Here is a 26678-nt window from a genome sequence, read left to right as displayed (position 1 = left end):
CCATCAGAGTAGCATCTGTGAAATGCCCGATTGTCTCTGACTGATGCAAAGAGAAGCTTGAGAAATCTCATTACTATTAACTCTGTAAGAAAACATGTGAAAATCTGATTCTTAAACCAGACAATACCTTCAAGTATTTGGAAACATTTTGTTAATGTACATGCAGTCCTATGTAAAATCATTGAGAAATGATATGTTTTCTTTTTTTTTTCCCTTTTCATTTCTTACCAGTAATGCTCCATATAGGATATATGAAATAATGGCTTCATCCAAGCGTTGCCCGCATGTCAGTATGCTTTTCACAAGATCGGTGACAGATCCTCCATTGCACAGCTGTGGAATGAGGAGAAAACACATTACCATTTATCTACAATATGTTACAACTCGTTTACACTGATACAATTCAATTTATAATTTAGAGAGGAATTAGACACAGAAAATGACTGTATTACCCCTAGGATTAATAGACTGCCTACTGACAATATCCTGGCGCTCACTTTGCAAAAGTATAAAAAGAGGGATGTGTGTTTAGGTTACTATGAACCCTTACTAGTTTTGCAGTGATGCATTGCTAATCTCATAGTTCTATAAAGGCAGTTTTACCACTCAGGACCCTCGGAAGTAAGAGTGGTAACCAATATAGTGAAGTCCACAAGTTTTCCAAAAAAGAGACTATTCAATAGAAAGTCATTGACTTGACAACTAAAATGCTCACCTGTCCCATCTTGTTCATTGTGCACCTTGGTCAGGCACTGCTGCTTCTTCCTGACCAAACTGACCAACTAATCGTAGGAGTAGGTACACAGATTTGTTGGCCCTTAGAGCCTCATTTAACTTCTGTGTTCCTTAATCTGTGCCAGCCACTGTAAACATTTTGGATACTAATCTGATGTGTTTTTTTTAGATTGTTAATCTGTGTTCTTGACTATTCTCCTGTTTAAATCCTAGATGCCCTCAGTGCTTTGAAACTTGGACTTCCTGACTCCTCTCTGCCTTTTGGTTCTAACTGACTTCTGACCTGCTTTACTCTGTTTACATATTTGGATTCATTTTCATTTTTGTTCTTGTCCCTGCCTGTACATCCTAGAATTTTTTTAAATATAAATTTAATCCCACAGTTTACTTCACCAATCTGCGCTACTCTGTAGATACAACCTTGGGGCCCCAGCAGCGAAGTCCAGACTCCTCTGTATTAAATTATGAAAAATGGAAACCTCTGGACCCTGCTAGTAGCTAGTCTAAGTGTGGAAGCCCAAATCTGAGTTAAAAGGCATATTTGTCACAAGGGCCAAAAGATTGTGACATCTGGTTGTTCAAACACCTGCAGGTATTAGATTTGCTTCACTTTCCTATTAGCAGTGCTGGCTTTCCTTGCTCTGATATTCAAGGGTTAATCAGTTCTGTCTATCTCTTGGAGCTCTCTGTCCTGAATTGTCTCGGCTGTTCTGGGTTGGCCACTCCTCTCAGGTATATATGCTCACCTCTTGCAGAAGGGAATTGCTGGTGATAGTTGTGTAAGGAGGTGAGACAGGACAGAGTTAGCAGTGTGCGGTGCCCTTTAAGGCCGGAACTATCGGGGCTGTCACCACTGCCAGCGGGAGAGATTTCCTCTGAGAGAAAGAGACCATTTGGTCAGATAGCAGAGGGCACAGGGTACTTAAGGGGGCCTGAGTGCGGGAACGGGTCAGAGTTGGCGGGAAGGCGACAGGAGACTGTTGACTCCTTCTCCACAGCTCCTACTGATGACTCCTCTGCTCCCAGACCTTCACGTGCTGACTTTGAGAATACTCTTGATGCTATTGAATTACCATCTGTATCTGCATTGCTAACTGCCCCTGTTTTACCCAAGATACCGGAACAATAGCTTAAAGACTACTCCGAAAGACCGCGGATTATTGCGGCTAGTGCATGTGATCGCGACCCGTGCCCGGTGCCATTTCTGACACCTTCAAGCAAAGGACCATTACCACGTTCCAGCATACCAAAGACAAAGAGGACTGAATCTTTCGGCACTGTTGGACGACAGTGTTATTCGTTTCTTCGTAACAGAGCCAGAGACTTTGTGTACCGTTTGAGACGCCGCTGGGAGATATTCCAGCCTTCCCCCTGTCAGAACTACATCCGATAAGTGTTCCGTTTATCTTGTATAATCTTTTGCCATTGTCTTTACTTCCCCTCCAGGAGTATTATTGTTGTCAATTGTTTAGTAAACACTTGTTAACCTTTTCTCTGTCTCCGGTTACTCACTGCATCAAACGAACTGCTTCCTCCTTTACAGTTGCAAGTTCCTGATTTGGTAGTGAAGGAGTTTGAATTAGAAGCAGTTGGTTGGTGTAGTTTACAGGAGATATCTGCCTGGATTTGGTATTGTGTGTTTATCCTAATCCTCTTCCATTTGGTTTACCAGTTCAACCGTGCCCTTGATTTCCATTTGGTTGTTTGGTGAGTGTATTTGGTGAGTGGATTTTAGCTCTCTTTTATCCCTGCCTGTTTCCCCTGTCTGTCAGGTTTGTGTTATCCTATACACATCCATACCTCCCTGGCTGGGGTAGGAAACAGATAGCATAGCAAGGTACGAGACCCTGGCATCCCCACCATCAGGAGTAATCTGGGGAACAGGGATAGCCTAGGGTCCTCCTAGCTTGAGGGATATGTAAGGAGCCTATTTTCCCAGGAAATCCTGCTACAGTAACCTAACAATATTTCTTTGTCCTTCAATCATTATATCAGGACAGAGGAGGCCCTGTAATACATATAATAATCAAACAATTTCATTTTTATCAAGTTTAAAAAAAAACAATCCAAAGGAGGAGATATTTTAAGAACACAACCCCAACACGTGCATTAGAAATCACACAAGGCTGTGCCGTTTATAGAAGCCTTCGCTCCCTATGACGAAAGTGCCAGGCAGGAGAAGATTGATGTACTTGATAACAATGAGGCAACAAATTACAGTCATTTGAGGCGTTTACTGCATGGCTGCATTCACTGGCAGGCAATATAAAATAGACAGTAGCCATATCTCTATACTTATTCTTGATGGTATGCTCTGCCAGCAGCTGAGATGAAACATCCAGATCCAGAATAGCTCTGCTTCTTGCAAGCAGTTTCCATTAGTGCACTGCCATACATCAAAGGAGGTGATAAAAAGCAGGAATTAGGGCCCTAGTGAATGTGTTTTTACCCACAACATTAGCTTGCAAACCATCCCTTCCCTGTCTCCGAGGTTTTCTTGTTGATGTCTTTGCATGTTTTCTAATTCTGTGATGAAATTATGCGTTTGACATCAGAGTATTTATTTTGTAAATAATACTTTATTGTTTTTCTAATATTCTTTTCATGTGTGCACATTAGTGCCATCGTTTATTAGACAGGCCCTCTATGACCTTGACCTTGACTGATGGCGAAAATGGACAGATTTGTACGTGACATTCTATAAACCCAAATGTGTTAAATGTTTAAGCTATGCCTGTTTGTATGTAAACTGTTATTCTCTCTGAAAAATGTGCAGAAAATGTAGATAATAGGCCTTTATAGCAAGAAAAATCTAATCTAAAACTTTGCATATTCTTCGTAAACTGTTCAAAGGTAGATTTTAAGCAATATTAAAGACATTAAAGCTAGCAATTCCTTTCTTAATTTCCTACTTTTCTTTTTCCAGCTATTTTGTCTCATAGCATAATTAAATTACTCAGGACTATATTATTTTTGAAGAACTAACAGGCAGTCTGTTTCTAACTTCCTGCCTGTTCTGCCGAGCGCTGTTTTCTACCGGCACAGAGGTCATAGATGGCTCCTGCCAGTGATTCTGCAGCTTCCGCTGATGTCACATATACAGAACAGCGGCTTCTCTTCCACTCTGCTCTATTGACAGAGCGTGACTGGTGATGTCATGCTGATTGATGTTCAGCGCCCCGCTGCCTAACTGCGGGGAGCCGTCTGTCAATCAGCATGATGTTGAGAGTCACACCCGATCGACAGAACAGCAAAGAAGAGGAAGAGTTGCTCTGATGACTTGGAGCAGCTGAATTGCCAATAGGAGCAGTCAGCGACCGCTGTTATCTGGCGCTGGATAGAACGGGCAAGCAAATACCTGCCTGCTATTTTTTTGGCTCATTGTTGAAAAAAAAATCTAATTTAGTCCTGGATAACCCCTTTAAAGTTAAGTATAAAAAAAGCTCTTTGTCTCAGGCGCTCAGACATGTTCCTCTCCTCCTCCTCAGACATTCATAACCTATCCTAAGGATAGACCATCATGTAAAGGTCTTGGATAACTCCTTTAAATTGTATTTTTTTAAATATTGGCAATAGGGTTTCTTTTCACGTCACAATCTATATATACATATTGTGAGGAAGTGATGAGGACCATATGTGAGGGTCAATATGTGTCACCTGGAATGCGGACGTAGTCTTATTAAACCCGGAGGAGCGCCCTGTGTTCACAACAAAACGCCTGTGAATCACAAGGCAAAATAAAAGAAAGAGTGGATTGGGCCCAATTAGTTGACCCAGTCAGATTTTTAGGAAAACCCGACGAGGGTTTTTATTTTTAGAGGGATTTGCAGGTTTGGCAGTGGGGTGAATCCCTCTCTCCACTCCAGGTTTTGGAAGATGCTCTATGACCACAATTCCATTTAAATCTGTCAGTTTTTGCCTTGGGTGTGTCAGTTTTGGAGTTTGCAAGTTGCAGAGCAGGAGGCTCTGTGCAACCCAGGTCTGTGCGGAGCTAACTCAGAGCCAGGGACTTCAATGTGGCTGACGCACCCAAGAGACACGGCGGTGCCATTGTCCACGGCAACAGGTTTCTGAACATGGGCTATATATGTGGAAACCTTGCTGGGATCTGGATGATATCACTCCTGTATGTGAGTCTGAGAATAAAGACACTGTTTATGTTGAACTTTCTGTGGTCCCTGCCTATCTGTCGCACTGCACCAACCCTGCTGCATTACAGTATATTAGAAATCTTGCAATTTTCACACTGGCAACTGGAGCTATTTTAGACTCATACTTGTTCTTCATATAAGTCTTTTCAGAAGTCTCATTATCGCCACAGGCAAGATTACAATGACAGATACCACTTCTATACACAGCTTTTAACACAGGATCCACCAGTTACAATGGGCAATGTCACAGCTCACCTGAATTTCACTCCCTTCACAGTAAGTTATGAGCATGCTCAATAGATGAGTTAATATAAAAAATAGGGTCTGAGTCAGTTCCTTGCTGCTAATGGGCAGTGAATTTCCTGACCACGTAGTCTAGATTAGCCCGGGGTTTTGTGTGAAAATTGAAAAATTTCAGTTTTTTAAATACAGATTGTGATATGAAAATACTTCACCAACTGTCATTTCCTGATGAGACGTTCCATTTAAACAGAGCAATTCTTACAGGATTTTGTCATTTCCTACACTGCTACTGAGTATCAGTCTGTAATAACCATACCAATTCAATGTCAGCAACAATGTAACCGGATGGGAATAATAAAGTTGTAATGTAAGAGCAGTATACCATTTTGCCACAGTAAGAAAATGTACAAACTGTGGAGCCCGATATGTAAGATCTTCAAAACCTTAAAAATCAGGAAACTAGAAAATCAAGATAGAGAAAGAAAGTCCAAACAAATCCCTCCATACAAGGACTCCCTGTATATAAGAGAGCAAATAGTAATGCTGTACAGCTCCACCAGTGATAAACAGTGGCCTGTGTTCCTTCCAAACATGTCCAAAAACTTCCATGGACTAAATATATGCTAAATAATGTCCTTATGGCAGTATGTGCCAGTATAAGTTGCAAGTGACATGGCCATACTTTCTGCATATACCTTCCCAGAGAGCATGCACTGCAAACAGTAGAGTGTGAATAGAGTCAAAGAACAAGTAAAGTAAAAGCGAGTGAAAGTATTAAGCAATGTATAATAGGGCAATATGGTAGGTCTGTGGGGGAAACGTATAATCTAGCCTTCTCTGGATCATAGTACAGCCTCGGTAGATCTCATGAGTCTTAATGTGTTCATCACTTCATATTAAAACCTGTAGAAAAGCATGGTCTTGTTGTCATCATTCCCCACAACAAGTAAAAACTGCTTTTGACTCGCATAAAAGTCTAAAGCATCCAGGAACTGTTCTAATTGTTATGCTTTATAACTTGTTATCCACTCTTCTTGAGTGGGCAGTTCCTCTTCTCCAGCATTCTGTCAGCGCTCTAGGTGCTAGAGCTTCTCATCATTGATTAATTCCACCATTGTCCAGTGGTTTATTTGTCTTGAACTGAAGGATCTCCTCTGAAAAACATCTCTATTTCAGTCGGACATATAGAAGATCAAGAAAAGAGAGACAAAGACCCACGTCCAGTTCCTGTAATCAGTCTTAGGCCGGGGTCACACTAACCGACGCAAAATACGATCCGTATTTAACATGCATAATACAGATGAATGACCCCTAAATAGTGCTCCGTATGTCATCCGTAAGCAAGGTGTGGTCGCGTATTTTGCGCATGTCAGCATCCGTATGTAATCCGTATGGCATCCGTATGCTGAGATTTTCTCACAGGCTTGCACAATGGACAAATGGAGCCCTATGACAGGTTTTATAACACAAACGAAAGAATAGATATAGACACATAGAATACACATATATATATATATATATATATATATATATATACACATGTCATTGAGACACACATATATATATTTATATTTCACAGAGTTCTTCATAGCAGAATAGCCGCTAATTCAATTGCCGGCTTTTGTGAAATCCTTCCCCAAGCCGACAAGAAATGACACATGGTTTACATACAGTAAACCATTTCATTTCATGTTTTGTTTTGTATGTCTTTCGTTAGTAATTAGATGAGGGTTGATGTGTAAAATTTGGGAGGTGTAGGTGTTAATTTAAGGGGTTAATTCGTAGTAAAAAAATGTGTGGGCTCCTGAATTGCCAATAGGAGCAGTAAGCGACCGCTGTAATCTGGCGCTGGATAGAACGGGCAAGCAAATACCTGCCTGTTATTTTTTTGGCTCATGGTAAAAAAAATCTAATTTAGTCCTGGATAACCCCTTTAAAATTAAGTATAAAAAAAGCTCTTTGTCTCAGGAGCTCAGACATGTTCCTCTCCTCCTCAGACATTCATAACCTATCCTAAGGATAGACCATCATGTTAAAGTCTTGGATAACTCCTTTAAATTGTATTTTTTTAAATATTGGCAATGGGGTTTTTTTTCACGTCACAATCTATATATACATATTGTGAGGAAGTGATGAGGACCATATGTGAGGGTCAATATGTGTCACCTGGAATGCGGACGTAGTCTTATTAAACCCGGAGGAGCGCCCTGTGTTCACAACAAAACGCCTGTGAATCACAAGGCAAAATAAAAGAAAGAGTGGATTGGGCCCAAGTAGTTGACCCAGTCAGATTTTTAGGAAAACCCGAAGAGGGTTTTTATTTCTAGAGGGATTTGCAGGTTTGGCAGTGGGGTGAATCCCTCTCTCCACTCCAGGTTTTGGAAGTTGCTCTATGGCAACAATTCCATTTAAATCTGTCAGTTTTTGCCTTGGGTGTGTCAGTTTTGGAGTTTGCCAGCTGCAGAGCAGGAGGCTCTGTGCAACCCAGGTCTGTGCGGAGCTAACTCAGAGCCAGGGACTTCAATGTGGCTCACGCACCCAAGAGACACGGCGGTGCCATTGTCCATGGCAACGGGTTTCTGAAAATGGGCTATATATGTGGAAACCTGGCTGCGATCTGGATGATATCACTCCTGTATGTGAGTCTGAGAATAAAGACACTGTTTATGTTGAACTTTCTGTGGTCCCTGCCTATCTGTCGCACTGCACCAACCCCGCTGCATTACAGTATATTAGAAATCTTGCAATTTTCACACTGGCAACTGGGGCTATTTTAGACTCATACTTGTTCTTCGTATGTCTTTTCAGAAGTCTCATTATCGCCACCGGCAAGATTACAATGACAGATACCACTTCCATACACAGCTTATAACACAGGATCCACCAGTTACAATAGGCAATGTCACAGCTCACCTGAATTTCACTCCCTTCACAGTAAGTTATGAGCATGCTCAATAGATGAGTTAATATAAAAAATAGGGTCTGAGTCAGTTCCTTGCTGCTAATGGGCAGTGGATTTCCTGACCACGTAGTCTAGATTAGCCCGGGGTTTTGTGTGAAAATTGAAAAATTTCAGTTTTTTAAATACAGATTGTGATATGAAAATACTTCACCAACTGTCATTTCCTGATGAGATGTTCCATTTAAACAGAGCAATTCTTACAGGATTTTGTCATTTCCTACACTGCTACTATCAGTCTGTAATAACCATACCAACTCAATGTCAGCAACAATGTAACCGGATGGGAATAATAAAGTTGTAATGTAAGAGCAGTATACCATTTTGCCACAGTAAGAAAATATGCAAACTGTGGAGTCCAATAAGTAACATCTTCAAAACTTTAAAAATCAGGAAACTAGAAAATCAAGATAGAGTCCAAACAAATCCCTCCATACAAGGACTCCCTGTATATAAGAGAACAAATAGTAATGCTGTACAGCTCCACCAGTGATAAACTGTGGCCTGTGTTCCTTCCAAACATGTCCAAAGACTTCCATGGACTAAATATATGCTAAATAATGTCCTTATGGCAGTATGTGCCAGTATAAGTTGCAAGTGACGTGGCCATACTTTCTGCATATACCTGCCCAGAGAGCATGCACTGCAAACAGTAGAGTGTGAATAAAGTCAAAGAACAAGTAAAGTAAAAGCGAGTGAAAGTATTAAGCAATGTATAACATGGCAATATGGTAGGTCTGTGGGGGAAACGTATAATCTAGCCTTCTCTGGATCATAGTACAGCCTCAGTAGATCTCATGAGTCTTTATGTGTTCATCACTTCATATTAAAACCTGTAGAAAAGCATGGTCTTGTTGTCATCATTCCCCACAACAAGTAAAAACTGCTTTTGACTCGCATAACAGTCTAAAGCATCCAGGAACTGTTCTAATTGTTATGCTTTATAACTTATTATCCACTCTTCTCCAGCATTCTGTCAGCGCTCTAGGTGCTAGAGCTTCTCATCATTGATTCATTCCACCATTGTCCAGTGGTTTATTTGTCTTGAACTGAAGGATCTCCTCTGAAAAACATCTCTATTTCAGTCGGACATATAGAAAATCAAGAAAAGAGAGACAAAGACCCACGTCCAGTTCCTGTAATCAGTCTTAGTGTACTTTAGGGTGATTTTTCAGGAGTAAGACAAAATAAGTTTTACATAAAGTGATTGGCAGATTGGTTATTATTTATCACATCATCTATCAAATGGGATCAAGTTGTCTGAAAATCCAAGGACCGGTTTAATCTTTGATTCTGATACTTTGCAGCAGGACGTTGCATTCAACTTGTATGTACGAGAGGAGGGAAATGACATCTACTGCATAATGTCCTCGGATCAGCGTCTGGTCATTATCAGAGCGAAAACTAAAGGTCCATATTGTGCAAATGTTATCTGTGGGCGGAAGAAACTGTAATGTTGTACGATATGACAATCATTGAAGTGAATGCGGAAAAGGATCAGTAAATGTATCCGGCAGTGTTACTATCCTCTAACAGGGGTCCCACCAATCAATCTACTGTCACTTCTATTGTGTGAACGTATTGATTAGATCTGCATTGGCATCACCCTTGCTGAATAAAGTGAGAGATTTGGGAAGGACTGAGCTCCGGTTCTGAGATCAGCTGCTTTTTTCATTGTTCAGATTTAATGGGGCAGCTCTGATGTACAGTAAGTGCCTATGAGATTAGCATCAGCTGAAACAAATGAGCAATTTAAAGATGTTTAATGTCAACTCAGATTGATGATTCATAGGGCGCACTGTCAATGAGCAGCAAACTGGAGCCATGCCATTAGAAAGACTGATATACAGCCAGTCCATTTTCCAGACATTATCTGGCTCAACAACGTACAGTGAGATATACGGCTAGAATAATGTGTGTAGAGTTTAACACTCACATATCATATAAAATGTGAGACTTTTTACAGCTCGCGAGAGCACAGTATTCTGTACGTGTTTCACCTCCATTATTTTAATGTATGTATATTTAAAAGAAAAATACATTTTAATATGAATCTTTTAATTCCATCCTGGACTGGTTTTTAGTTAACATTATATTGTCTGTGGGACCACGGACTGAAAATTCCCAATACACATCACATAGTTGGCGGCCAACCACGATCTTTCCAAGTTCTTCCATATACATTCACGCTCCATATGTCTATCTCAATGTGAAGGCTATCAGGAGAAATGGCTCTATACTTATTGGCAACAAAGCATTGAACACATTGAAAATCAACATACCTTAACCTTCCTTTCCCCAACATCAGCCATTATCACGGCAGTCTGAAGACCCCCTTAGGGCTCACATTCATTTTTGAGAAAAACGGATGAGTGCAATCCAATTAAAAAATCAGATTGCACTCTTACCAATGTTATTCAATGGGTTACATCTCATCTGCGTTTTTTTCTCAGCTGAAATCGGACAGACAAAAAAATCACAGCATGCTGCAATCTGCCGCGTATCTCGGCCGAGACTCAACAATGCAAGCCTATGGGTGCAAGAAAAAAAATTGCACAGCACTCGGACCATGCGAGTACTGTCCGATTTTTAAGAACCGATGTCCTTGGAAAAGCCGGCAATTCATGTGCCTCATACAGTTAAATCATAGAGTGACAGGTTAGAAAAGGTTAGATAGAATAGATATATACACATAGATATAGAGATGTCAGTGACACACACACACACACACACACATATACTGTATATATATACAGTATATGTATATATATATATATATACTGTATATATATATATATATATATATATATTAGATACATAGATAGATAGAAGAAAAGCTGGCATTTCATGTGCCGTGTACTGTAAAATCATTGCAGTAGCTGACAGGAAAGAAGAGATAGATTACATAGACTAAATACAATAGAATAGGTAGATATATAGAGGTCAGTGACAAATACAATTAGTACAGTGTGTTTGCAGCTTACTGTACATGTATTTAATTATTAAAAGATTATTTTTCTGAAAAAAAAAGGTGTGGGCTCCCGCTTAATTTTCTTAACCAGCAGAGGGAAAGTTGACAGCTGGGGGACAATTTTTATAGCATGGGAAGGAGGTAATACCCATGGAGCTTTCCAGGCTATTAATATGAACTCACAACTGCACACTTAGCCTTTACTGGCTATTAAAATGGGAGACCCTAAAAAAAGACGCCTGGTCCCCCTATAATTAATAACCAGTTAAGGCTATGCAGACAGCTGCGGGCTGATATTAATAGCCTAGGAAGGGGCCATGGTTACTGCCCCCCAGGCTAAAAACATCAGCTCTCAGCCACCCCAGAAAAGGCGCATCTCTAAGATGTGCCAATTCTGGCACTTAGCCTCGCTCTTCCCACTTGCACTGTAGTAGTGGCAAGTGGGGTGAAAGTTGGGGGTTGATGTCATCTTTGTATTGTCAGGTGACATCAAGCCCCGAGGTTAGTAATGGAGAGGCGTCAATAAGATGCCACCATTGCTAAGACTATAGTCATATTGTATAAAAATACACACCCAGAATAAAGTCCTTTAATTGAAAGAATGACACAGATTCCTCTAATAAATCTTAATTGAAACATACTTATCACATTGCCCATTCCACCAACGCCATTGTCTCCTGCAAAAGAGTTAAAATAACAAAGAACAATATTCCTCACCTTTTGGCAGAGAAGATGATAATCCATTTGTCCCACGACGGGTTTAGCTCTACTACATCTAGATGGCAGGCTGCATGGTTGCATGATGCGATCATACAGACTGTCATCTATGCACCCATAGGCTTGCATTGACGAATCTTGTCCAGTACCATTTTCCAGCAAAATGAATGATATTTTGGAAATCTCGTGCCCATGCTGCTTATTTTTATCTTCCAGATTTTAACCATTAAAATGTTTTGGGTTTTTTTTTCAAATCTGCAGCATGTCAATTCCTTTAGTGTTTTTCACTTATTCAAATGAATGGGGAAAAACACAAATAAAAGTCAGTGAAAATGCATGTAGTGTACTCAGTGTTTTTCCTGCCGACGCTTTGGTTTTTGGTGCAGAAAATTCCGCTGCTTTCACTTGCGATAGTTCATTGCTTTTGAAGGTCTAATCGTCTATTGTAAAAGTTCTCGGTGATCTAGTGGCAAAACGTTTATGGTCACTAGATCACCAAGGACAACAGTGACCCATCATCAGAGAAGGTAGGGGAGAGATTACATGGTCTATTAGAAGCAGTATGAACTGTAACATGCTGAGTGGATGGATCTTTTGATACATTATTATTATTATTTATTTATATAGCACCATTGATCCCTTGGTGCTGTACATGAGAAGGGGTTACATACAAATTACAGATATCACTTACAATAAACAAACTAACAATGACAGACTGATCCAGAGGGGAGAGGACCCTGCCCTTTCGCGCTTACATTCTACAGGATGGTGGGGAAGGAGACAGTAGGTTGGGGGTGAGCTCCAGTGATGGTGAGGCGGTAGCTCCGGTAGTGGTGAGGAGGCAGCGGGGTCATTGCAGGCTGTAGGCTTTCTTGAATAGTTGGGTTTTCAGGTTCCATCTAAAGGATCTGAATGTGGTTGATAGTCGGACGTGTTGGGGCACAGAATTCCAGAGGATGGGGGAATATTCGGGAGAAGTCTTGGAGGCGATTAGGTGAGGAACGAATAAGTGTGGAGGAGAGAAGGAGGTCTTGGGAGGACCAGAGATTACGTGAGGGAAGCTTTAGGGAGATTAGTTGAGAGATACTGTATATGTAGGAGACAGGTTATGGATGGCTTTGTAGGTCAGTATTAGTATTTTGAACTGGATACGCTGAAGGAAAGAGAGCCAGTGAAGAGATTTGCAGAGGGGGAAGTGGAGGAGAAGCGAGGAGAGAGATTAATTATTCAGGCAGCAGAGTTAAGGATGGACTGGAGAGGTGCGAGAGTGTTAGCAGGGAAACCACAGAAAAGGATGTTGCAGTAGTCAAGGTGGGAGATGAAGAGGGCATGCACAAGCATTTTAGTAGATTGAGTGTTGAGGAAAGGACGGATTCTGGAAATATTTTTCAGCTGGAGGTGACAGGAGGTGGAAAGAAATTGGATGTGCGGTTTGAAGGACAGGGCAGAGTCAAGGGTTACTCCAAGGCAGCGAACTTCCGCTACCGGGGAAGTGTGATGTCATTTATTGTGTTAGATAAATCAGGTAAGGAAGATCTGTGAGATGGAGGAAAGATGATGAGTTCGGATTTGTCCACATTGAGTTTGAGGAAGTGAGAGGAGAAGAAGGAGGATATGGCTGATAGATACATATATATTGTCAATCTTTCAGGCTGATACATTATCGGGCTTGTCTTCCTGGCATATGTTAGTTCTCATGTCCTACTAGATATATTGTTCTATAGACTGCCTGCGATTTTGTTAACTAGTACAAGTCGATTTTGTCCTAAAATTATGCATATATAACATCCTTCCATGCTTGAAGAGCCTTCATTGACCCCTGCCCATAGCATAATTTCCAATTTATTATAAATTTCACAAAATAATGTGCTATGAGCCAAGGTTTCCAATCGTTCATAAATCCATTGATCTCTTGACTTTCATGTCCAGGAATGTATTCCTTTTTTTCCAGTGTCCATGAAAACAAAAATAACATCCTTGATTTTTTTTAATCTGGCAGAATTGAGCAGGTCAATGTGATTGTAATTATCAGTATTTTCCAGTGGTTATTTTTTTATATTAGTACATTTTTCAATAATAGATGAAAGCTGGGAAGATAATAAAGGGCAATAGGATCTTATCCGGTATAATAGGGAGAGCGTAAAACACAGTTGTGCCAAAAAAACAGAATAGATGTTGTAGTTCAACATGCCCAATCAATTTTCACCCAACATTAAGCTTAGGGAGATTCAGGAGACACCTATCACATTAGATGGTCAGTTGGTCCCATTGACAGTAGGGTTATCCAATATTTATCGAGCCTTTGGACAAGATGCTCCAGTTTCCATGGTCTACAGCCCTCTTAATAACAGAGATGATGTGTTGGGGTTCATCAACGATAAGCAAACATGTAATAAGTTTTCAGTTTGGCAGCAAAGTTGCTTCCCGCAGTTTGGATTTAGTCTCTCTCTGACAGCGGTATTCAACTTGTGCTAACAGAAAGCGCATCACAAAAAACACCCATCAGCACGACTGTCATGTGATTGTGAGGCGCCAATGGGTGGTTATGACAGCTGGGGGTCTGCATAAGATCCCCATGCCTTTCATTGTGAACCTGCTATTAACGCCGGCCAGTGGCTGACGTTCATAGGAGATCATGATTTATGCTACACTGAAGCCCTATAAAGTATAGTAGAGTCAATCAGATGATCGCATCTTCAAGTCAACTAAGGGGACTATTGAAGCCAGTGAAAAGTAACAGAAAATTTAAAAAAAAATTTAAAAAAATTTAAAAAACTCAAAAGTTCAGATCACCCCATTCAAAAGAAAACAATTAACAAAAATACACATTTGTCCTTTCTATTAATACCAAAATGGTACCAATAAAAACATTGTTCAGTTCACAAAAAATAAGCCATCACCCAACCCCAAATCACAAGAAATGGAGGCGCTACTGGTTTTGGAAAATGGCAACTTTTTTTTCCTTACAAACTGGATTTTTTTTTTTCACCACTTAAATAAAAAAGATCCTAGACATGTTTGGTGTCTATGAACTCGTAATGACCTGGAGAATCATAGTAGCAGGTCAGTTTTAGCGTTTAGAGAACATGGTAAAAAAAAAAACCAAAAAAACGTGGAATTGCACTTTTTTTTTGCAATTTCACTGCCCTTGGAATTTTTTTTTTTACCATTTTCCAGTACACTATATCATAAATCAATGGTGCCATTCAAAAGTACAACTCGTCCCACAAAAGACAAGCCCTCACATGGCCATAGTGATGGAAAAATAAAAAAGTTACGGCTGGGAAGATAGGGAGCAAGAAAACGGAAACGCAAAAACGAAAGGGGTTACACTCTTTTTTTCTGTTTCAGTTTATTCAGTAATCAGATTTAAGGCCGGGGTCACACTGGCAAGGAATACGGCCGAGTGAGAGGCGCTAAAAGCACGCATTAGACACGGACCAATGATTCTCTATGGGGTCCCCTCGCACCAGCCGTATATTTCTCATCCGTATTCTACGCTCCGTGCCACTCGCAGCATGCTGCGATTGTCAGCGTACTACGGCCGTAATACGCCAATGCAAGTCTATGGGTGCGCAAAAAATACGGATTACATACTGACTACACGTGTGACTTGCGCGAAATACGCACCAGGTGTCTAGCAAAGCCGGCAATTCAGTGCGCTATACAGTAAACTCACACTGACAGGTTTAATAAAGAAACGAAAGAATAGATATATACACATAGAATACATATATATATATATGCATTCTATGTGTCTATATCTATTCTTTGGTTTCTGTTAGAAACCCTGTCATAGGGCTCCATTATATGTCCATTGTGCAAGCCTGCGAGAAATTCTCGCCATACGGATGCCATGCGGATTACATACGGATGCTTACATGCGCAAAATACGCGACCACACCTTGATTACGGATGACATACGGAGCACTAATTAGGGGTCATTCATCCGTATTACGCATGTAAAATACTGACCGTATTTTGCGTCGGTTAGTGTGACCCCGGCCTAAGGCTCATTCACACGTCAGTATTTGGTCAGTATTTTGCATCAGTGTTTGTATGCCAAAGCCAGGAATGGAACTTACCGAGAAAAAAATGTAATTGAAAGACTGACTCCTGTTCTGTGTTTTGGAGACACTCCTGGTTTTGGCATGCAAATACTGATGAAATACTGATCAAAAATACTGATGTGTGAATGAGGCCTTAGAGAATGTTTTCAGTGTCAGAATTGTGTGTTATCAGGTACACTATAGGTTTATTTTCCCATTTAAATCAATAGGAAGCTTATTCAAAGAGTATTTAAATCAGTTTTTGTTATGGATTTTGGAGCAGAATCTAATCCTGAAAATCTTGAAGAAATACTAATTGTATTCCTGGCCATAAAGAAATCAGCGCCATAAAAAGTAAGATAAGTGACAGCTATTACTTCTTGGGAATGTCTAGCATCTCGGTCTTAACGAGAATCCCGATAGCTTTTAAGGTTCAGCTTTTTCACAGCTCGTTAGGGAATGGGATATGTAATCAATTATGTAGTGAGGCAGATAAAAGATGTAGACAATGCATTGATGCTTGCAAACATGCAGGGGCAATTGCAGTAGCAGATTATTCCTGGCCGATTATATACTTCATATATACTACACACATGCTACACATATATTATAGACCAATCAAAACCAACTGTTGCATGCCAAGACTGTCATTTAAGTCTAGTGTGCACAACAAGAACCATCAAAGTTATTGAATTCGTAAAAAATGCCTTTTTTATTGACAAATATTAAAATACATAAATTCAATAAACTAAGCGATCGAGATGCCTCAAAAAAACAAAGGGAGCGCCACCACCCGAGCATCAAATAACATATAAATATGTATATATATGATATACGGTAGTATAGAAACAGTGGACGATCCAAAAGTTATATATGTGGCAAGGCAAAGTGATAGTAAGAAAAATGGGTTAAATATCCACTAATAGCGCACCATGTTACAGATTAATAATATACCATATGCTGTGGTGAGACAAGGTACAAGGGCCTCCTCATAAATACCCACTGCAATATTCAAGATTATATATAATGCACCTGATAATACCCACCACCCCAACGCACGTTTCGATAGTCTCTTCCTCAGGGGGCGTGAAGAGAATATCGAAACGTGCGTTGGGGTGTTGGGTAACGCCGCTTGTACCGGGCATCTCATTGTGGACCCTCACCAGCTATGGCAACAATACAGGTAAAGCTCTTGCGGTACATTTCTTTACTTAATAGTGCATTTTATATTATCTTGAATATTGCAGTGGGTATTTATGAGGAGGCACCGGTCTCACCACAGCATATGGTATATTATTAATCTGTAACATGGTGCACTATTAGTGGTTATTTAACCCATTTTTATTACTATCACTTTGCCTTGGCCAACATATAACTTTTGGATTGTCCACTGTTTCTATACTATATCATATATATATATATTTATATGCTATTTGATGCTCGGGTGGTGGCGCTCCCTTTGATTTTTGAGGCATCTTGATTACTTATTTTAATGAATTTATATATTTTAATATTTGTCAATAAAAAAGGAATTTTTTTACGAATTCAATAACTTTGATGGTTTTTGTTGTTCACACTAGTCTTAAATGACAGTCTTGGTATGCACCGGTTGGTTTTCATTGATTATAGTGGAACCCTAATTGTGTTTGGACTATCCATGTATTGATATCCACATATATTATAGACACCTACTACACACAAACAGTACATACTAAACAAGTACACTGCACGCACAGGGCCTACAGTATACACGCTACACATTCATTATACACACCCTAAACACTGCATACTGCCCGTGCATAATATACACCTACTACACACATACAATATGCAATATGATTGTGGGAGGGAGCTTAAGTACACTTAGGATACCCACTTAAACATCAAACTATATGCTGATCTTTCTTTTCTCAAACTTGAACCCAGAATCCGAGGGCTTTGATAAAACAAGTTTAACAGTAAATTGCACAAAAAGTTCTAAAAAAAAAAAAAAAAGTCTAATTAAAAACGTGATTATTTTATAACCAGTTCTCTAGTATCTAGATATATAACTCTCGGGATGATAACAATCACATTAAATAAAGTCATTTACCTCTAGAACAAGCCACAGCTGTCCGCCAACATACTGATCGGCTTTGTAATACATTCCATAAAACATTACGACATTTGGATGATTTGGAAGCGATTTCAGAATATTATATTCAGCCTCGATCTCTTCATCAACATCCTAAGAGGAAAGTGCAGGGCGTCATCTCAAGATATTTCATAAAACAGACATTTCATTCATTTATAATGATATCAGGGTTAATTCAGTCTTATTACCAAAATTAACACCCAGTTACCAATTTCTTCTTACACTTCCAGTAAGAATTATGGTTTCACACCAGGTTTTTCTTTGTGTAATCTGTAACAGCCTCACGATTTTATATTTTATACTAAAAATTGTAAAATTGATACAAACGGATGCATTTTATAGCAAGAATGTCCTTTTTTACATTGCACGGCGAATAAGCCTCCTTACCTCGACAAGCCAGAGCTGGCATGTCACTCTCCACAAGGAGAAACCTTACCCCTTAGACCTCTGTCCAGAGCCTCTCACCTAGCCAAATCAGTTCTCATACTTTGCACTGACGAGGGGCAATAGCCCGAAACACCGTGTCTGCAAACTGAGATTCTGATTTGGCTTTTATCCTAAGTCATATTACAAGACTCGTTAAAGGGTTGATTGTGACTTGTAGGATTGCTACCACCAACAGGTGGCGCTATTGAGTTCAAGTCCTTTTTCTCTCTGAAGAGGCAATTTACTTTTTTACATATACATTGCATCCAGTTGCGTTGTTTTGGGGGGTTTTTTGTGACCTGTTTTTTTTTTGGGGGGGGGGGAAACAAATAGAAACTTATGACAGTTGGTCTGACAAAAAAAACCCTCAGGGCCTGCCGTCACCAAAACCTAGCTGCAGGAATTCAAGGATATTTGCACACCTGCCTTCCTAGGAATCTGGCAGCCGGTGAAAACTTCCTCTTTCTGCCACATGCGGGTAGTGGAGCCATTTTTTCTTTAAATTTAAATTTTTGAACTATGCTTCCAACTGTAGTAGCGCTATAGGACACCGATAAGAAATATGTAATTCTATAGGGTCTAGAAGGAGGTCACTAAAATAAGTAAGATGTAAAGTGTATCAAATAGACTATAATTAGAGAAAATGTTCAAAAATAGAAGGTCATGTATGACCGGACGAAGCTGACGGTGAAACGTACGTAGGTGTTCTGGGGCCGGGCTATACACTTTCCCCCTGTTGGACACATTACTTGATGTAAGTACAGTCTGCCTCTGAAGGTAGACATAGGTCTTATTTGGACAGTCTTTGCATGTAGCTGATAGACTAAGGGGATTTGAGCACTTATTTATTTATATCTACCAACTGGCTTGTGTTTCCTTTGGATATTATGTGTATATTGGCCCATCTTTTTAGATATACTCTGTTTTTGTACTTAGTCATTTTATTTAGTATCAATAAAAGGGTATGTTTTATGAGACTTTATTGCATTAATTCTTCTTGTGTTGGTATTATGTTTTTACTTAGTGCAGAATCCTACCTGCCCTTTAAATTTGTAGACTTTTAACCTGGGAGAGGCATGTTTAATAAATATTAGGTTTTGGGGCCTACCAGAGAAAGGTCACCTTGTTGTGGCTGGTGGGCTCAAAAGAAGTGGCCAAATTGTTCTCTAAAGGCCCCGTTACACATAACGATGTCCCAGCGATCCCACCAACGATCCGACATGGATGGGATCGCTGGGACATCGTTAGACAGCCCCTCCAGCGATCAGGACCAGTGAGCAAGCTGGTTTCTAATGTAAACATCGGGTATCCAGGAGCCGCGGCCCTGGCGGGCGATCCATTTTGGCGTCACGAACAGGATGACGAAGCCCGGTACCACCGGGTCCTGTGTGCCGAAGATTTATTGGACTTGTGATTGCTGAAAATGTGCAAAATAACCAAATTGATAGACTGTAAAATGGACTCTCAAAATGACCGCCGGCGCGGTGAAGAAGGGCGTGACAATATGGGTGGACCTAAGAAAAGAGCGCGAACTGTCCTGGGCCTCCCCTGCCTAAACTTCTATGCAACAGCAACATGGCCCACCCCCAGAGGGGCTCATATACTGGCCTTGTATGGAGGAGTAGGAAGAAGACGCTGCCCCCAGAAGGAGGAGCGAAGCCCTGTGGCGGGAAAGGAGCCCAGGAAGGAGAGAGAACGCCAGGACGCCATGATGGAAGAAGGAAGGAGGCCTGAAGGGTGCGAGGAGGTTGAGCTGACGCTCTCTGTACCCTGAACCTGCTGCGTGCCCAGGAGGGGCCCACACCAGCGGTACCTTCACCACCGGTACCTACCGCCGATGCACTGGTTCTCCCTCAGGCAGCATCTGTGGAGCCCGCGGCCGCTGCGATGCCATCAGCAGCGCCTGTTACCATCTCCCCGCTGCAACCGCCGCTGAGCGCTGCCTGCCAGGAGGAGCTACCGGAGGGCCGGGGAGCTGAGCAGGAAGAAGCTGTGCTCCTGCCTGGACCTAGCGCGGCTGCGCAGGTCCCACCAGAGGCCCTTGCGGACCCAGAGATGCCATCCGCTCCACCACCGTCTCCCGCCTCTGCCCAAGCTGCTCCAGTCACCACTGCTGCCACTGGCTGCCACCCGATGCCTGCATCGGAGCCGACACAACGCCGCCAGGAGGCTCCAGGTATGACCGCTGCCCCTGCGGCTGGGAAGGTCTCGGGGTGCACAGCTGCTGCAGCGTCCGGGCAGGTCGTTTTGGACTTGGTCTGGGACTGGGATTCTAGTCCCTGGGGGGGAACACCTGAACCCCTAGCAGTAGTGCCCCTGTCCACAGTGGGTAGAAGCCGGCCCCAAGAGGTGGAGGAGGAAGAAGAGTCCTATTGCCAGCAGACCCTCCGCCAACTGGCAGCCGAGCAGAGGGAACGGGAACAGCGGAGACTGGCCGTGCTGGGCCCTGACATGGATCGGAAAGAAAGGGTCTGTGCCGGTCACTATGGTCCCCGGGACTCAGCAGGATGGGGTCAGGTCCTTAATGTCAACCAAGAACGGGGGTTTGGCTTCATCTCAGACCCCCAGAGGGTCTCTGACCCCTTCTTCAGCTGGAGGGATGTAGAGTCCCACCTCCGGAGGGGACACCCTGCTCGTGACTTGCACCCGGGAGAATATGTCACCTTTACCCGGCATGAGGGGCTACGTGACTGGTATGCCCTGAATGTGCGCCACATACCGGAGGACTTCATAGTGGCCTACAAGAGGGAAAACGCCTATGTTCCTCCGACAGGGATACCTCCAACTGTGGTAGTTGTACCTGCAAAGGTCAGGCAGGCCACATCCACTAAAGTGCAACATCCAATGGTACAAGTTGCTACCCCTGCTGTACCACAGGCAGCAGTTCCACCAGCTGCCACCTCATCTGCACAGGCAGCCACCAACCTAACTCCTTGGGAGAAAGAGAACCTGCAATGTGTTAATCCACCAGGAGGTGGAAAAGCGAAAGTCTCCCCTGGAAGCAGCAAAAGAAACCAGCTTCCACTACCCCAGGAGGGGATCATCAATAAAGAACATTTCCACAATAACTAACTGTTACCCAGGAGGGTATTGGCACGTTTGCCCTTGTTATTTTTCATATATACAGTATATATCACCTAAAATTGATACTTTATTAGTTAAAAAACAAAAAATGGTTATACACCAAAAAATCGTGACAAAAACAAGACAAAAAACGTGTTCAAACAACAACCCATAAAGGGAACAGCTAGGAATCCCTGATGTATAAGCTGAGCTTCCACCTGCCTGGCTGCGGAGGTTGGCACCCTAGGGGGGAACGTTGTGGTGCCCCCGCTCAACGATGACTGTCCCTAGGGGCCCTAATGTACCCTGCAGCCACTAGGGATACCCACTACCTGATAATTACAGGGACCCCTAGTTCTAAACAAAGGTAATCCTACTCTAAAGAGGACACTATGTCCCTTAAAAGTTAAAATCAATAGAACACATATGGCATCGGGTGGTATATATGGGTGATAGATTGCAATACAATACCCCTCATAAGGTCTCAATCACAATACATAATGCATAGATGCAGAGGGCTTCATTAACTGGACGGATCAAATTCATTTGGTGATGCCACAGCCTTATAGAGAAAAAATCACTTTATGCATATAACAATCAGAGATCCATGTTATTAGCGGCATTATTCACTAGTACCACAATGTTCACACCCTAGTAGTACCCAGTTGCTATCATGCATGGCTTAATAAACATCCAGTTGATGTCAATATCGATAAAAGATAAACACAAGATTGCAACAGGTAGTGGGTATCCCTATTGGCTGCAGGGTACATTAGGGCCCCTAGGGACAGTCATCGTTGAGCGGGGGCGCCACAACGTTCCCCCCTAGGGTGCCAACCTCCGCGGACAGGAAGGTGGAAGCTCAGATAAAACATCAGGGATTCCTAGCTGTTCCCTTTATGGGTTGTTGTTTGAACACTTTTTTTGTCTTGTTTATGTCACGATTTTTTGGTGTATAACCATTTTTGTTTTTTTAACTAATAAAGTATCAATTTTAGGGGATATATATATATATATATATATATATATATATGATTATACTCTAGATCCTTCTTGCATTATTATTTGAGATTGTCCCTTGTTATTTTTCATCATGTTTTTCTTCAAGTTTGTCTAGTTTTTGGCATTAGTATTTTTGAAATTTGAACTGCCGTGATCATGAACTTGGAATGAGTCACAGACTTTCTTGTATATAGTTGCACCTTTTAATGTGCCCTCTCTTGGTTTTATAGAGGCCTTCTTTAAATAAGAACTACCTCGGACTTGGAGCTCTGCTCCTATCATAAGGACATTTCAAGATATTTTCGGCTGGACCAGTGTCTACTTTATCCAAGAATAATTGCACTAATGTCTTAATAATCAATGCTTAGTATTTTATAGTGAAGGATAAGAATAGGTTGTTATGATAGTTTTTGATAAAGATACTGATAGCAATAGAACTTAGTAGGTATCGGAATAGACAGAATTTGATAATGCTTTAATAAAGATGTGTGTTGAATAAAGAAATAAAGGTTTAAATTCAGGTGACGAACCAGGCATCAGCGGTTATCACTTATGGTCTAAAAGAAAAAAAAAGAGATACTGCAGTACTTAAATTGGTAGTAAACGTATTAGTAATTAGTACTTCCATATGCACTTTAAAATAGGTAATATAACTTTAAAATAGGTAATATGCTAAGTTATAGATAGTCTGTTAAATTGTTTGTAACATTCAAGAATCAGTGCCTCCCAAATTGGGAAGTTTAGTTTAAGAACTGTTTATTAAGCATTTCAAAATTTTTGTATGTTCCTTATTTGTTTCATCTTTGTTTCACTTGCAGCCCGCAGATGTGCTGTGTTTAACGGGGGGTATGTGGTGCCCCTGAGGGTTCAGTCGCCACAGAGGTACTGCACCTCCTCCTGAGGTGTGGTACCCCACCATTCAGGTAAGGTGGAAACACCTGACCACACTCCAACACCTGCATCCCACACAACATAGTAGTGCAGCAAAGCATCTTTGGTGGCTCCCTGCTTGGAACACGAAGAGTGCTGGGAGGTGGGTGGAGCTTAGTCTGCACAAGAGAGCAGGAGATTATTAGGACTAGGTCAGTCTGACTCAGTGAGTCTGTGAGAGAAGATCCCCTGAGTGGGATGGATTGAAGGAAGTGCTGCAGCAGACCTCAGTGACCTGGGTCTGCTGGCACAGGAAAGAGATATTCAGAAAGCCTAATTCTCCATAAGAAAGATTGATTTGTATGGAACGTGAGGAGAAGAAGAGAAATAAGGATTAGGGTCAGAGCAAAGCCCTTCCTCAAGTTCTAAGGGCATGGCCGGGGTCCGGTCCCCGAGGTTGTATGGATACTAATGGTCCTGCGACAGACACCAGAGGAATAGAAGTTGTCACCACTTTATTCCCACACAAGACTTGGGGGCACAACAGCAGCATGAGTGAGCCGGGACTTAGTAGCAAGGAGTCCCCGAAGCAGGCTACAGCTGTCTGCCGTACAAGTAGAGTTATAAGAACATCTGAAAGGAGGAACTCCAGTGTAACTCAGTACTGTGAGTACTTCAAATAGGTGCTAGAAGGGAGACGTTCAGAAAAGGCACATATGTTGGCGGAGTGTTGGAACGGAGTACTTCATCTTGCCTGGAGGTTGGCTGAGCCCCTGACCTGGAGGACACGGCACGGATGCGGGCACCTGTATGCACAGCAGACTGTGAGTAAAGCTTTGGAACTACATGCCCTGGTGTCCTCCGCTTATTCCTGCGCCAACCCACTCAGCACTGCTACAGCTCTGCGCTTAACACTGCACCGTTCTCCTCTCCTCACTATCTCTCCATCTACACTGCCCTGGGACTACAGCCCTGCATGTGGAAGGCCACACCATCATTGCTGCACCACACCATCTGTCCCAGACGATCTGTGTGCAGCGTCGGCTTAACACCTTCATTGCCGAGCACCACAGGTGGCGTCACGAATCATTATAAACTTTAATCATCATCCACACGCTCAACACTATTCCCCTTTTACAATGGACTCCCAGGGCCACGGACAGGGTCACCGCTGCCGTGACACTTCCCATTGAGATCAACGGGCCCGGCTCTGAGTACCTTGCGGCCCTGGCGGGCGATCCAAAAGCATTTGTGTTCTCTATTTAATATTTTATTAGATAGACCGGAATTTATTCAAAAATATGAACCTCCGGTCAGAGAAACCATGCATATAAACCAAGTCCTTCACTTTGCCAATAGTCTTCTCCCAAATAAAAAACCTTTGCATATATCTAGTTTTGAACATAGATGCATTAATGATCCAATGGGCAGAGGAACAATATCTTTAATATACTCAATTATTAAGCCACCTCATGATGAAAAAAATTGAAATTTATGATACAATGGGAAGAGGATATGGGATTTGATCTATCACTGAAGGATTGGAGGTTCTGCTGTGACACCTTATCCAGGGGAAGACACCAGTCTTCCCTTGTGGAAACTTCTTTGAAGGTACTCTACAGAACTTATCTAGTCCCAACCAAATTTCATAGCATATATCCGAATATATCAGCCTCATGTTATAGGGGCTGTGGTCAACCGGGGGATATGAGACACATCTGGTGGACATGCCCGGGGGTCTCGGACCTCTGGTGCAGAGTGGGACTCATGGTGGATCAATTGACAGGCAAGAAGATCCCTCTGGATCCTTCAGTTTTCCTCCTTGGGGTGAGACACCCATCCCTTTCTAGAAGCCTCCATAGATTAGTAAATTATCTTTTCATGGACACCAAAATTCATATAGCAGCAAAATGGAAATCCCCAACATTGTCACTTTTGCTTGTTAAAGAAATATTATGCTTTGTGAATGCATTGAAGCTACCAGAAACGACAAGTGGGATCAGTTTTTCAAGATTTGGGGACCATGGATGGATGTGGAATCAAATATACAACTAAACCAGATTTTGCACATATCACCATAATAACTCCGGTCTATGGGGATGGGGAGTCGAGTTCTGGAACCAGTTCTGCAGTACGCACTCATTATATCTTTGCTTAGGGTTGGTGATACAGATGTAATTGGTTTGAAAGAAACAGTAATATCAGGCTATCAAAAGGATATTAACGTTGTTATAATGTACACTGAGGATTCAATGTTGCTTTTTCCTATTGTGTTACCCTCTTGTTGTAATTGTCTTGTCTTCCCCTCCATAACTTCTGTGTATCTTATGGGAAGTTAGAATTCCCCTGCGAGGGAATATGTTTTACAATTTAATGTTCTCATGCATTATAAAAATCTCAATAAAAATCATTTGAAATTAAAAATCAAAAGGCAAACATGATTAAAAAGACTTTAGAAAAAGGTGCAAATTTAATGAAGAATAGGGAGCAAATGATAAACACCAAAAGCTAGACAAAAAAGGTGCAATTGCAATAATGAATAGGTCCCATAGTATTTAAACAGCAGAGACTAAAGAAATACAGTAGGTAATCTGTAGATATAAACTTACACTGATGGGGTCCAATATCTTCACCGCTGCCAGGCTTCCATCTTTCTTGTTGTTGACCTTATAAACTTTCCCATACGTCCCTTTCCCTATTGTATCAGTAATTTCCCAGGTATCGGATGGATCAGCCAATGACTCGAGTCCAATCATATTTGGGTAAGGAAATAGTCCAAACAATGACTTCCTAGAAAGCAAATCATTTTGGTTTACAATTAGAGCCGTCAAACTGTGGAATACCTGACCACGACAGATAGCAATGAGAGATACTATAGCAGAATTTCAATCGATCCATGTCTATTAACAAATTATATTTAGAGTTTATAAGTAATCTAGAGATAAATAATCTATAACTGAGCCAAAAAGCTCAAGAATTGATCTTTAATATTGATATTGTTCATGAAGTTACAATACGGCAGTTCTCTCACATGGGAAAGAAAATTGGGGCAAATTTATCAAGGCAAATGCTCCAAAATTCAGGCTTAGTTTGCCCCAAAAAACTGAGTCAGGACTTGTTCCATATTTATGATGGGTTTTAACCCTGCTGTTCTGTTCGTCTTCTGTTAATTTTGACATTTACCTGCTCTAAGCGTATTATTTGAATACCAGTTGCATTATTTAACTTCATGTGAATATGACCTCCAGGGTCATCGTGTCCAACAACCTGCTCAAAGCAGGAGTCACTAAACCATCTCAGACAGATGTCTGTCCAGCCTCTGAAGACTTCCATTGAATAAGACCTCACCACCTCTCGT

General features: G+C 41.5%; 1 protein-coding gene across 1 annotated transcript in view; it reads right to left on the bottom strand.

Moving 5' to 3' along the window:
• LOC141049400 (myosin-IIIb-like) overlaps positions 1 to 26678 on the bottom strand; it is a 53611-nt gene that overhangs the window by 17723 nt on the left and 9210 nt on the right. The window contains exons 2-4 of the mRNA XM_073545840.1: positions 25930 to 26066; positions 17918 to 18052; positions 229 to 333 (exon numbers count right to left, since the gene is read on the bottom strand). Of these exons, the coding sequence (XP_073401941.1) occupies positions 229 to 333; positions 17918 to 18052; positions 25930 to 26066 (377 nt within the window). The remainder of the gene's footprint in view (positions 1 to 228; positions 334 to 17917; positions 18053 to 25929; positions 26067 to 26678) is intronic.

The sequence above is a fragment of the Dendrobates tinctorius genome, unplaced genomic scaffold (assembly GCF_039654945.1).
Source record: "Dendrobates tinctorius isolate UK_male_01 unplaced genomic scaffold, ASM3965494v1 ptg000143l, whole genome shotgun sequence".
Lineage (NCBI taxonomy): Eukaryota > Metazoa > Chordata > Amphibia > Anura > Dendrobatidae > Dendrobates > Dendrobates tinctorius.
The sequence above is the reverse complement of the archived record's forward strand: the minus strand, read 5'-3'. Positions and strand labels throughout refer to the sequence as shown.